Genomic DNA, 14,244 nt, shown 5'->3' with positions numbered 1-14,244 from the left:
CACTATTTACAATAGCCAGAACATGGAAGCAACCGAAATGCCCATCAACAGATGAATGGATAAAGAAGATGTGGCACATATATACCATGGAATATTACTCAGCCATGAAAAAGAATGAAATGGAGCTATATGTAATGAGGTGGACAGACCTAGAGACTTTCATACAGAGCGAAGTAAGCCATAAAGAGAAAAACAAATACCGTATGTTAACTCATATATACGGAATCTAATAAAATGGTACTGATGAACCCCGTGGCAGGGCAAGAATAAGGATGCAGATGCAGAGAATGGACTGAAAGACATGGGGTTGGGGGGGTGAAGGGGAAGCTGGGACAAAGTGAGAGAGTAGCATAGACATATACATATATGACCAACTGTAAAATAGATAGTTAGCTGGAAGTTGCTGTATAACAAAGGGAGATCAACTTGATGATGGGTGATTCCTTAGAGGATCAGGATGGGGAGGGTGGGAGGGAGTCACAGGAGGGACGGGATATGGGGATATATGTATAAATACAGCTGATTCACTTTGGTGTACCTCAAAAGCTGGTACAAGAGTGTAAAGCAATTATGTTCCAAAAAACAGCTTAAAAAAAATCTATCCACCACTAATTCAAGACAACTATGCTAGATTAAGTTGTTTCAAACTAGTTTATTTAGGGGTTCCATTTTCACTCCTCAGTAGATTTGATGTATTTCTCATATGCTTCTTCACTTATTAGTTCACCTAGTTCTGGTGTCATCTTGATCAGCCAACAACCATAACAAGATTTGTTGACAAGTCCTGTATTTTCTGCTAGAGCTTCATTAATTTCAGTTACTTCTCCTGATAGAGGAGAATAGAGCTCACTAGCAGCTGTCACACTTTCCAAAGCACCAAATTCCTCTTGCTTGTTCAATTTTGTCCCAACTTCAGGCAGACTACAGTAAACAACCTCTCCCAAAACTTCCTGTGCAAAATTGCTGATTCCCACTGTTCCAACACCATTTTCTGTTGTTACTTATTCATGTTTGTGAATTTACGCACTGACAGCATAGCCGGCAGGAGCACAGCACCCAGACAGCGCCTGCCCTCAGTCCCCAGGGCCTGGGCAGGCAGGGTGCACGGAGATGGCGTGCAGGCTGCACACCACAGCCTGCATGCTTTGTGCCGCTGGCAAGGCCATGTTCGCAGGGATCTCTAATGCATTCTTCATCTCATTTTTTGAGATCTTCATCTCCAGAATTTCTGTTTCGTTCTTCTTTAGTTTCAGTCTCTTTGGCAAAGTATTCCTTTGATCATTAATTTTATTCTTGAGCTCATTTAACTGCCTTCCTGAGTTTTCCTAGAGCTTGTTGAGTTTCTTCCTGAAATCAGATCAGAATTCTGGAGAACTGTCATTTTCGTTCGTAATACTGTGTTATTGTGGTTTTTCATGGTGCTTGATGAGTTGTTCCTCTGCCAGAGCACTTGAAGTAGTAAACCCTTTTCTTCTTTAGGTAAAGCATTTTCTTCTTCATTCTAACAACACAACAGGTTAGTAATTAGAGGTCTTTATTTTCCCTATCAGTAAGTGGCATTAGAGCACAAGTTTTAGGTTTGTCTTACCTGAGCTTCCTCAGGCTACATTTGAGAATGCCACCCTCTTTTTACCCTCCACCTCCTCTTCCAGAGGTGTTGCCAGTGGCCTCATCCTCATTGCTTGTGTCTCCAGGGTCACTGGTACCTTGCTGCTGCCAGTATTGCTGCTGTCAATGGCATCACCACCTAGGGCAATGGGATGGCAGATGCCTCCATCACATCTAAGGTTGCCTGTGTCACACAGAGAGAAGGGAATGCTGGTAGGCAGAGCCAGGGTCACAGGCACATCTGCCATATCCAGGGCTTTTGGTTTGGGGGCACCAATGCTGTGAGCAGGGAGCCAGAACTGTGGGTACCTCCACAGCTAGAAGGACAGGGTCACAGTCCCCACTGCTGCTTCAGCCTGGTTTCCTATGGCCATGAGTGCTACAGTGGTCAGGATGCTTGAGTCACATATGCTACCTCCCCTGCTGCTACCAGGCTCTCTGGGGCTCAGCCCCCATGGCCAGAGGGCCAGGATCACAAGTACCACCTCCACTTTTCCCCTGGTTCTGTCTCTTCTATGTGTCCCAGTCCACCCACCTTCAGATGTACAGATTTGTGGAACTCTCCAGAATCTTGGTGTGTTGGGCAAAGAAAACTTTGCTGTCAGAGGTGTTTTACTGTTGTAGATTAAAGGGGGCAGACTAAAATAGCATCTCACACCATGATGCTGACATCTGTCCTTGGGAGCTTTTCTTAATTTTTCTTTCTGTAACTCTTTTTCCTCATCTGCTAAAGCAGGGATAATGCCACACCTAGTAAGATTGCTATGAGTATAAAATAAAATAATATATGTTAAGTGCTTGTCATAGTACCTGACATATAGTAGTTGCTCAATAAATTTTGGCTGCTATTATTATTTCATTGCCCACCAAAAATTGGTGCTTTTAAGACCTCACTCTTATAAGAAGTGAAACCAAAATAATTCCCTATCGCTGTGTTAAACAAAACTGAGATCAAATATGCTTTCTGGTTCCTGGGTTAAACAATTCTGAAAGAATTATATTTTCCTGCTTTTCATGCTAAATAATACTGGGCTGAACAAAGATTTTGTGTGTGTGTGTGTGTTTTTTGGTTTTTTTTAAAATAAATTTACTTATTCATTCATTTATTTATTGGCTATGTTGGGTCTTCGTTGCTGCTTTCGGACTTTCTCTAGTTGTGAGGAGTGGGGCCCACTCTTTTCTGTGGTGCACAGGCTCCTCAGTGTGGTGGCCCCTCTTGTGGAGCACGGGCTCTAGGCTCACAGGCTTCAGTAGCTGTGGCACGTGGGCTCAATAGTTGTGGCTCACGGGCTCTAGAGCACAATCTCCATAGTTGTGGCACACAGGCTCAGTGGCATGTGGGATCTTCCCGGACCAGGGCTTGAACCAGTGTCCCCTGCATTGGCAGGCGGATTCGTAACCACTGCGCCACCAGGGAAGCCCCAAGATATTTGTTAACACAAGTGCCTGCTCCTGGAAGATAAAACTGTGAGCCAACTAAAACCAGCTTACTTGTCAAGATTAAGAGCTGGCTCAAGATTGAAATCATATAAAGTATCTTTTCTGGCCACAGTGGTATGAAACTATAAATCAAAAAAAGGAAAGCTGGAAAACTTATAAATATGTGGAAACTAAACAATACACTCCTAAACAACCAATAGGTCAAAGAAGAAATAAAATTTTTAAAAAGTCTCAAAACAAATGAAGATGGAAATACAACACACCAAAACCTACAGCATGTTGCAAAATCAGTTAATAGAGGGAAGTTTATTGTGATAAATGCATATATTAAGAAAATAGAAAGATCTCAAATAAACTACATATCAAAGAACTAAAAAGAGAACAAACTAGCCCCAAAATAAGCAGAAGAAAGAAAATAACAAAGATCAGAATAAATGAAATAAAGACAGGAAAAAAATAGAAAATACCAACAAAATTAAAAGCTGTTGTTTTGAAAAGACAAACACAATTGACAAACTTTTAGCTAGACTAACCAAAGGGTGGGGGAGAAGAGACTCAAATAATGAAAGAGGAGACGTTACAAAATATACCACAAAATACATAAGATCATAAAAGACTACTGTGAACAATTATACACCAGCAAATTGAGTAACCTAGAATAAATAAATAAATTCCTAGAAACATACAACTTACCAAGACTAAATCATGAAGAAACAGAAAATATGAACAGACCGATATTGAATAAGGAGATTGAATCAGTAATCAAAAACCTCCCAACACAGAAAAGTCTAGGACCAGATGGTTTCATTAGTGAATTCTATCAAGCATGAATTAAAGATGAATTAAAGACAATCCTTCTCAAACTATTTCAAAAAAACTGAAGAAGAGGTAACCATCCCAAACTCATTTTAAGAGATCCTAATACCAAAGCCAGATAAGGTCATTACAAGAAAATTATAGACCAATATCCTTGATGGATATAGATACAAAAATTCTCAAGAAAATATTAGCAAGCTGAATTCAACAGCATATTAAAAGGATCATGCACCATGATCAAGTGGGATTTATCCCTGAGATGCAAGGATGATTTAACATATGGAAATCGAAAATGTGATATACCACATTAAATAGAATAAAAGATACAAATAATATGGTCTTCTCAATAGATGCAGAAAAGCATTTGATGAAATATAACATCCTTTCATGATAAAAACCCTCAACAAATTAGGTATAGAAGGAACATTCTTCAACATAATAAAGGCTGTATACAACAAGCCCCCAGCTAACATCATACTCAGTGATGAAATATTGAAAGCTTTTTCTCTAAGATCAAGAACAAGACATGCCCACTCTCACCTCTTATTCAATACAGTACTGAAATTCCTAGCTAGAGCAATTAGGCAAGATAAAGAAATAAAGATATCCAAATCACAAAGGAAGAAGTAAAATTGTCATTATTTGATCTTACATATAGGAAACCCTAAAAACTATACATGCACACACATATAAACACACACACATTGTTAGAAAGAATAAGTAAATTCAACAAAATTGCAGAATATAAAATCAACACGCAAAAATCAGTTGCATTTATACACACTAACAATGAAAAATTAAAAATGGAAATTTGGAAAACAATCCCACTTACTATAGCATCAAAAAGAAAATAGTACTTGAGAATAAATTCAACCAAGGAGGTAAAAGACATATACTGAAAAACACAAAACATTGATGAAAGAAATTAAAGAAAAAAACCATAAATGGAAAGACATCCTGTGTTCATGAATTGGAAGACAATAGTGTTACAATGTTCATACTACCTCCAAACAGTCTACATATTCAAAGCAATCACTATTAAAATCTCAATAGCATTTTTTAAGGAAATAGGAAAAACAATCCTAAAATTCATCTGGAACTACGAAGCACCCTGAACCACAAAGCAAAAACTTTACGAAAGAAAACAAAGTTGAAGGCATCACATCTCCTGATTTTTAAATGCACTGCAAAATAACAGTGATCAAAACAGTATGGTACTGCCATAAAGACAGACATATAGAACATATAGAACAATGACACAGAATAGAGAACCCAGAAACAACCCCACACATATAAACTCAACTGATCTTTGACAGAAGTACAAAGAATACACCATGGGAAAGAATAGTCTCTTCAACAGATGGTGCTGGGGAAACTGGATATCCACATGCAAAAGAATGAAATAGCATGCTTATCCTACACTGTCCATAAAAAACATTTCAAAATACATTAAACATTTAAATGTAAGATCTTAAGCTGTAAAATTCTTAAAAGAAAATTTAAGGGAAAATCTTCACGACATTGGTCTTGGCAGTGATTCATTGGATATGATGCCAAACGCATTGTCAACAGACTCAAAAGGAGACAAATGGGACTACATCAAACTGAAAAGCTTCTGCCCAGCAAAGGAAACAATCATAGTGAAAAGGCAACCTATGGAAAGGGAGAGAAATATTTACAAACCATATATCTGATAAGAGACTAATATCCAAAATATATAAGGTACTACTACAACTCAAAGACAAAACAAAACCACCACCAACAAAACTACATAACCTAATTTTAAAATGGGTAAAGGATTTGAATAGACTTTCTCCAAAGAAGCTAACAGGTATGTAAAAGATGCTCACTATCACTAATCAGGGAAATGCCAATCAAAACCACAATGAGATATCAGTTCACACCTGGTAGGATGGTCAGTATCAGTCAATAATAGTCAACAAATGTTGGCAAGGTTGTGGAGAAATTGGAATGTTTGCACACTGTTGGTGGGAGTGTGAAATATGCAGTTGTTACGGAAACCAGTATAGAAGTTCCTCAAAAAATTAAAATAAAACTAGCATATGATCCAGCAATCCCTCTTCTGGGTATTTATTTGAAAAGAATTGAAATCAGGATCTTGAAGACATATTTGCACTCCCACATTTATTGTAGCACTCTTCACAACAGCCGAGGTATAGAAACGGCCTAAATGTTTATTGTCCAATGAATGGATAAAGAAAATGTGGTGTATAGAGACTATGGAAGGAAATCCTGCTATACGTGACAAAATGGATGAACTTTGAGGAACATTATGCTAAGTCACAGAAGGATACTGCATGATTCCACTTACATGAGGTACTTAAAAGAGCCAAACTCATAGAAGCAAAAAAGGAAGATGATGATTGCCAGGAGCTGGGAGGAGGAAGAATGGGGAGTTAAAGTACAACAGGTTAAAAAGCTTCAGTTAAAAAGAAAAATTTCTAGAGATCTGCTGTGCAATACTGTGTTTATAATTAACAATACTGTACTATACACTTAAAAATTTGTTAAGAGGGTAAATCTTATGTTAAGTATGTTGAGCATTATTACTATTTTTTAAAGTAATTTCCAGCAAGCCCACCTGCAGGGCTAATTTGGCTAACAGCACCTGATCATTGGAGCAGGACTTCTGTGCATATTGTGACCCTTTGGTCCCAGGAGAAGGGACCAGCATAGTAAGTGCTCAAAAATAGATACTGAAAAAATGAAAACAAAATTAGGTCCATACTTTTATGGATGTATTTCCACAATAAGTGTTCTAATTCCCAAAAGAGAGAGTGAGAACTTACTTATTAATATGATTTCTCAAAATGTATTCTCTGAGAAAATCTGTCATAGGTTTGGCTCAAAGATGAAAATATATCCATTACTTATAACAAGAGAATGAAAAGTAGCTCTGTAATGCTAAAGGAGGCAATTTCCAAAGATTGACACAATCCTTCTGAAAGTAGCACATTTCTCACAAGAGGGAGCTCAGAACCCACTGATCAATGGCCAGAGAAGCAGAATAAAACATCACTTCACTAGGGGATAAACGATTTCTAGACATGGGGAATATTTCATGTGCCAATACCCTTTCAATTATTAACCTCTGCAATTTTAAATTATATAAAAGATGAATAATGCAGAGTTTCCTAATAACCTGTTGCTTAATTTAATAAGCTAGTATTTTAAATAAGTATGGTGGGGACAAATAAGATATATGGCATTATTAATTTCCTCTTGGGGGAAAAATTTCTAGTATTCACTAGAAAAAACAAATAATATAAGGTAGTGTTACTGTAATAACGGCTACTCTGTGCACCAAGGCCAAATAGAAATACAGAGACAGAGATTTTGGAGGAAGAAAGAGAGAGCTTTATGTTTCTGCCAGGAAGAAGGGAAGACACAGCAGGCTAGTGCCTCAAGAACCGTGTACCCCCTCCTTGGAAGTTGGGGAAGATTTTATCTGTGAGGCTTGCAGTCTGGCGTATGGGATAAGGATCAAGGTGGTGGAGGTCTTGTATTCTTTTTCCTTCACATTATTCCAATACAGTCATAGCTAGCATCAGGCCACCGGGTAACTGGGGTCCGGCAATCTGTTAGTTGTCAGTTTGCCTCCAGTTTATTGGCTGGAGACCTTCTTTCAGAAATGCAAAAACAAACAAACAAAAAACTACAGGGGATGATTTGTTACAATAGTCCTATAGAATGCAGGTGCTAAGTCCAAATTAGGTTAGGGAGTGAGGGGCAGGATGTAACTCACACAGAGTTAAGGGTGATAGGTGCTGTGTGTAATTTGTATAGTATTAGGGAGTTAGCTTTGTGAAATAAGATTCTAGTTACTATAGATCAATAACAGCTAAAGTAAAGCGAGGAATGATTAACTTTTTCAGGCCAGGTTATCTTTGTCTTCTAGCCTGTTTGATGTTCCTTGTTTTCCTCGCTCTCAAGAGGAAAAAGAACCATCACTTCTATTTGCATTGCAACAGCAGTGATGCTTATGGGTACCTGGAAAGATTTCTTGCTCCCTGGTTGCTCTTTATCTATTTCTATAGGTAATTCTGTGGGGCTGTCCTGCTTATCTCTACACTTCTTTTTAAACAACATCCCTTTTTTTTTTTTTTTTTTTTTTTCTTATGGACCAAAGTATTTAACCAGGTTCGACTGAAGCTTTGATGCCTGGAAGCGATAATTTGATTTTTGCTTACTCGTGTGCCTATCATTTATGTGCAGATTTTACTGTGCAGACTTTACTGCTTAGCTTTCAGAGACAAGCTCAAACACATACACACACACACACAGACGGGTTTTTTTGTTTGTTTATTTTAATTCTTGGTTGGAGAGCGAACTTCACTCTCTCCAGAAAGTAGAAGAGCAGATCCAGTCCCAGCCCAGGATGCGGGCACAACGTCTGATTCTCAGATAGGGTTTGCACAAGGAGAGCCTGCGAGCGCTGCTCTCCGCGGCACTCAGCTTGCGGAGGCTGCGAGAACCTCTCGGCGACCATCTGCACAAGCTGGTCTTGCAGAGCAAAGAGAACGCTCGACATCCCGGAGATCGGAGCCGCACTCGGGCCAAGAGAGCGCAGGAAGCAGAGCACGCATGCGCACGGCGCAGCCGGAGGCGGGGGCGAGCGGGTCGGGCGCGCGCTCGCGGTGGTGAAGAAGGAGGCGTGAGCGCGCGCCTGGTGGCTGCCGGGGACCCGTGGTGGCCGGCGCCGGAAGCGAGCTGCCATGGCTCACAGGCCGAAGAGGACTTTCCGGCAGCGCCGAGCAGACTCAAGCGACAGCGACAGCGCCCGGGAGCTGTCTGCTGAGCCCGGGGCGCCGGGAGAGCAGGCAGCCCTGGGCTCCGCGCAGGAAGGGCCAGAGCTGCCCCGCCGGAGCCGAGCCCGGGGCGGGGGCCGGGGCCGCGGCCTGGTCTGGGCTAGTTCCCGGCGCTGCGCGAGAGCCGCCCCGCGCCTGGACGGAGGCTCAAACGCACCAGGTGACGCGGGGCAGCTGGGCAGCGGGGCGCGGGGAGGATGGGGGCGAGCCCGCGGGTTCCTGAAGGTTCTTGTGGCCCGAAACCTACCCCGCCGTGCGGGGGTCGCGGGACGGTCGCCTGCTGCCTCGCCTCTGTGTCAGCCCTCGCGCCCGCAGACTCTCCTGCACGGGCTGCGCTGGTGTGTTTGCACCGTCGGGTGCACCCTCGCCGGTCACAGCTTCAGTGCTGCACTTGATGCTTACGGGGAACCGAAGTCGTCACAATACTCTGCAGTAGAGGAAAGTACTTTCTATGCTCAACTCTTTTTTTCTGGAAAACGCTTAAGCCATACGGTACACTGGAAGAATTTATGTGACAGGCTTTGGGACATTTTCTTTTGCTTTTCGTTTTTTAATTGGTTATTTAAAGAAAGGATAAAAATAGCAAGTGGGGAAAGCGAGGGGGTTGGGGTGGGATGAATTGGGAGATTGGGATTGCCATATATACATTACTAATAAGAAAAAAATTTCAAGTTGTACACTTTGGATATATTCAGTTTATTGTATGTCAATTGTATCTCAATAAATGTTCTTAAAGAAAAGAAGATAAAAATAGCAATATGTCACTAATAAGTAGATTGGTGATCCTGTAGACTACCGATAATGGTGTTAAATACAATGTAGTAATTTTGGGGTACCTTTCCATGCTTAAAAAAATAGGATTCAGGCAGCATAAAGTTGTTTACGAAGATGTGTTCTAGTTTGAATTGGAGTTTAATAAGAATATAGTCAGAAATAAAACTATATAGTTAGAAAACATTACAAATAAAAAACATAGGAACAAGCAGTTGGAAGGAGTTTGTAGTTTAAATACATTAACTTCTGACTCAGACCTCATAAAAATATTTAAGATTGTTTTATTCTAAAAGGAACTTCTAAAAAAATTCAGTAGTGAAGTTAGTAGTAAATGCCCTAAAAGCACCCAGCTTCTGCAAGGTAAATGGCAATTTTTACCTACTTTTTTGTCTGCGACCCATGTTGCTCCAGCATAGGTACACTCTGGTTTAATGAACTGGTGGAATCCCTGCCCTGTTGACATGAGTAGAGTCTCCAGTTTGTCGCATGTGGATGATGCCACCAGTAGAATGATGATTCAACATTTCTGATTTGTCACAGGGTGAAATGCCATGTAGAAAACAAACCTATGTAATATATGTTATATAATTTATTGTTGTTTTAAAGATGGTACACATGGTATAATTTCAATAAATAAAAAAGTGTGAAAAAAATCAGAATATAGTTTTTGGTTAGTCTCGAGGTAAAAAATTTTCTCCCCACTGTTTTTAGCCTAAGTGATTTTTGTGATTTCTTAGTCATTGTTATAATCACCTGTTTATCTGAAGTTTTGATTTTTTTAAAAATATTTTTGTGCTTTATGTAAGTCATCTGGTTAAACTTTAATAGGAAGGCCAGGAGTTGCCTTTTCTCTTTCTTTTCTAAAACAGAGGTTCTCAAACTTTTTGGTGTTAAAGGTGTACCCTTTATACTCTTTAATGAATGGTTAGAGATCCCAAAGAGCTTTTGTTTCTGTGGATTATATCTATAATGTTTAACATATTAGGAATTAAGATAAATTTTTATTATTTTTTTAAATTAACTAATTACATGTAAGGATAAGAAACATTTTTATGAAAAATAACTGTTTTCCAGAAAATAGTAAGAGTGCCTGTTGTTTTCAGTTTGCAAATAAATCTCTTTAATGTCTGGTTTAAAGTAAGACAGCTGAATTCTCAAAGCTGTTTCTGCATTCAGTCTGTTGAAATTTGTTGTTTTGTTTGAATGTGTGAAGAAAACCACGGATGGGTGATTGAGTATTTAATAGCCTTTTTAGATCATTGAGGGTGTTCTGCTTTAATATTACAATGAAGCTCAAAACGTAATAGGTTCTCAAAGGTTAGTTTGCCATGTGTGTCGGCTGAAAAAAATGCACAATGTGAGAGTTGTGAGTTAAGTGTTATTTGGGGCAAAGTGAGAACTATAGCCCAGCACAGAGCATTTCAGGTAGCTCTGAGAAACTGCTCCAAAGAGGTGGGGGTGGAGGTCAGTGTTATATAAGACTTTAGTGAAGAGGTTTGTTTAATCAAGTGCACTTTTTGGCAGAAAGCTTGCTGCTGGTCACAAGGAGCAGATGTCACCATTAATTATTTTAGTGCTTTTCTAGATATGAGGAGATGTGAGAATTGGGCTCATAAAATCGTCTCCTGAAAATATCTCTCTAAAGGCCTGTTCTGCCAGTTTTTCTCAGAGCACGGAGGGCCTCATTCCTGACCTCTGCTCTGAAGTCCTTTCAGGGGGTGTTGAAGGTCAGCAGCTACAGCAGTTTGTGGCTTAATCCTTGTAGAGGCAGAAGGCAAGTGCCAATTTTTAGTTGGCACGTGGATGCTGAAACTATATCAGTCAATTTTTTTGTACTCCACTGAATTAAAACCCATGGGGTGTGTTTTGCACTTTGAATGGAACTTTTACCCATATGCGATTGGTGACATCATGCATTGACTCTTTGGAAAGTATTGGTTCACTGAGTTGCAGTTCTTGCAAATGTTGGTACATTTTATTACAATATCCAAAAAAAACTCTTAATGCTGCTGTTGATATCATCAGTCTTCAAGTATTGGAAAGCTATCATATTCACAGAAGAGGATATGTTTCCCCCAAATTATAGACTTCACTTGAAATGTCTAATTCCTGAAGTGATAGGCACAACTTTGCTCATTTTTAAGAAAATGTTTTGTCATATACCCATGTCTGAATAACTAAAGTTTGTCTGTCATTCTTTCAAGTAAAAAGGTATTCCTCCCCAAAGACGGTGGTTAAGGTCAACTTGCAGCTCATCACGCAAGTGCTTTTTCTTGAGGCAGCCATTGCATTTCAGTATGCCCCAGAAGTGCTTTATGCATGCTTCCATTTTGATCCACAGAATATTGAAAAGATATGTACTCATGGCCAAGATTTAATAAAATTAATTTTTTCTTGCTTCATTAAGGACATCAAGTGAAACTGGCTATGATTCATACTAAAAGATCAGTAGTCTTACCTACCAACAGAGTAAAAATAGGGCAAGTGACATGTTAATGTTGTGATGAAAGTAGTTTTGGCTTCACAGCCCACTGAAAGGGTCTGAGGGACCTCTAAGGGTTGATGGATCATACTCTGAGAACCACTGCTCTCGTGTAACTTTACTTCACTTTAAGAAGATTTAGGATTTGTCATAAGTAGCAGTAGCTAAGAAAGATGTAAGCTGCAGCTATATTCCTCGTCTTCTACACTTGATCTTAGCCAAAAGGCCAAGAAGCAATATATTCCTTTGTCTTTTAAGTCTTGAGCTTACTCCAGATGTTTTTGAAATGTATATAGGTTTTCTAATTAAGCAACATTTTTAAGATAAGAGTACTTGTATATGTAACCTTAAATCTTAAGATTATTCACAAATAATACAAAATAATTGTGAACTAACAAGTCCTTTTTTGTCAATAATACTGTGAATTCCTTTACACTGCTCATTCAGTTCTCACAGCACCTCTGTGGGTGTTCTCTCTTAATGCTATCTTTAATAGATTGATTGACTGTTTTCTTTCCAGAATCACACAATGGAAATAGATCCGTGATTTGGTATGAGACTACAATACTCATTATAGTACTTTTTACCACCAGCCACTAAAATGTGACTTATTATTTATATTATGAGAGCCTAAATTCCAGAGTTGGATGAAATTAGATTGAAAGCCCAGTTTCTTTATTTAGTAACTTTGTGACATTGAACTTGTTACTTAGCCTTTCCAATCCTTAGTGTCCTCATCAGTAATAGCATTTACTTTATAGAATTGTGAGTATTAAATGAAATAAATCCTGTAAAATGAACTTCAGGATGCCTAGCACATAGGAAGTCTGCATTAAATATTCTTTTCTTTTACTTCTTATTCACTGCCACTATTTTTCTTTTCTCTTTTAAATATTCTTTCACTTTGTGTCATTTTCTTTTTTCTCTTATATTCCCTTTTCTCTTTTCATTTCATTCTTTAATGAAGGGAGTATTTTACTAGTTAAGTAGATAATACAAACAGGATACATCCTTGTACATTGATTAGACCATCCATTGATTTCAGAAAGAATGAAAGTTAGAGAAAGATGTGCATATCTATTTAAATATGTGGAGTAAAATTAAAACACCATGTTTTATATATGCCATGTGTTGTTCAGAATTTCAGTTATTGATTCCAATATCTTGATTCTAATTATATTTTTAAAATGTCCTGTTAGAATCCAGAACAGTTGATCTTTCAACAGATGAAGAGGATGGAACACATCATTCTTCAGAAAGTAAAGATGATCAGAGTTCATCTTCCAACAGCTCTAGCTCTCTGGAAGAAGGCAAGTTTTCATCAGTGGGTTGGTAATTTTTGCAATTTTGGTTAAGAACTTTATTTCTTATAGTATTTTTCTATACCAGTGATTCTTATTATTGATAAACTCTAGTGAAGTATGGGACAAGTAAGTCATTACTGATGATTGTCAAGGGACCAAAATTGGCTGCTCGTTTGCATTCCGTAACATGCCCAAGGTCAGATGGCTTATAAGAGGCAGAGCTAGGATTCCAACCTGAGGAATCTGCTCCAGAGCCTATGTTATTAACCACTGTGCTCTCCAGGGCGATCCATGCCAGTATCTGAAAGATGGTAAGGATTTGTCTGTGAGGATGTTTCAGGTATAGGATGTATCATCTGTAAAACCTAGGGAAGATAACATAGCATGTGCAGAGAACTAAAAAGTAGTTGGGCTGAAAAGACTTGATTGATCTAAATATGTGCAGTTTATTGTATGTTAACTGTATGTCAATAAAAGTTCTTAAAAAAAAAGAAAAGACTTGGATAAAGTTTAAGAAAGAAGAACAAAAAGAAAGCAGAGGGACAAATTAGAGTCAGATAATACAGGGTTTTGAGGGAACTACTGAAAATTTTATGCAAGTAGATGACATGACCATTTTTGTGTTTTAGAAGGGTAAGTCCAGTTCGGGGGTTACCACCTGTGGGTCATATCTGGCCTACTCTGCTTTTGTGAATGAAGTTTTATTAAAGCCACGCTCACTCAATTATGTGTTGTCTGTGGCTACTTTTGCATTACAGTGGCAGAGCTGAGACACTGTAGCAGAGACTTTATGGTGCAAAAAGCCAGAAATATTTACTTGGCCTTCTACTCTAGCTCAAGTGTTCCTAACTTGTCCTGTGCTGTGGACTCTCTTCAGTCGCATGAAGCCTTGACTCCTTCTGAGAAAAACAGTTAAATATATAGCTTTATAAAGGAAACAAGTTAATTTGAAATATAATTGTAAAAATATGTTTTTAAAGATTTGTAGTAT

The 14,244-nt window shown here is 38.8% G+C and overlaps 1 protein-coding gene and 1 pseudogene across 9 annotated transcripts in view; one reads left to right on the top strand and one right to left on the bottom strand.

The window, feature by feature from the left end:
- Positions 1-671: 671 nt before the first annotated feature.
- Positions 672-1,166, bottom strand: LOC130857737 (glycine cleavage system H protein, mitochondrial-like; annotated as a pseudogene).
- Positions 1,167-8,514: 7,348 nt separating this feature from the next.
- Positions 8,515-14,244, top strand: part of GCFC2 (GC-rich sequence DNA-binding factor 2) — a 74,732-nt gene continuing 69,002 nt past the window's right edge. For all 9 annotated transcript variants that reach the window (XR_009054842.1, XR_009054843.1, XR_009054845.1 and 6 more), the window contains exons 1-2: positions 8,515-8,853; positions 13,149-13,259. Coding sequence is in view for 5 of the 9 variants with exons in the window: in XM_057743307.1 (XP_057599290.1) it covers positions 8,601-8,853; positions 13,149-13,259 (364 nt within the window). In the remaining 4 variants the exon portion in view is untranslated. The remainder of the gene's footprint in view (positions 8,854-13,148; positions 13,260-14,244) is intronic.

The sequence above is a fragment of the Hippopotamus amphibius genome, chromosome 7 (genome assembly GCF_030028045.1).
Source record: "Hippopotamus amphibius kiboko isolate mHipAmp2 chromosome 7, mHipAmp2.hap2, whole genome shotgun sequence".
NCBI classification, from domain to species: Eukaryota; Metazoa; Chordata; class Mammalia; order Artiodactyla; family Hippopotamidae; genus Hippopotamus; species Hippopotamus amphibius.
This window is presented reverse-complemented; position numbering and strand designations above follow the sequence as displayed.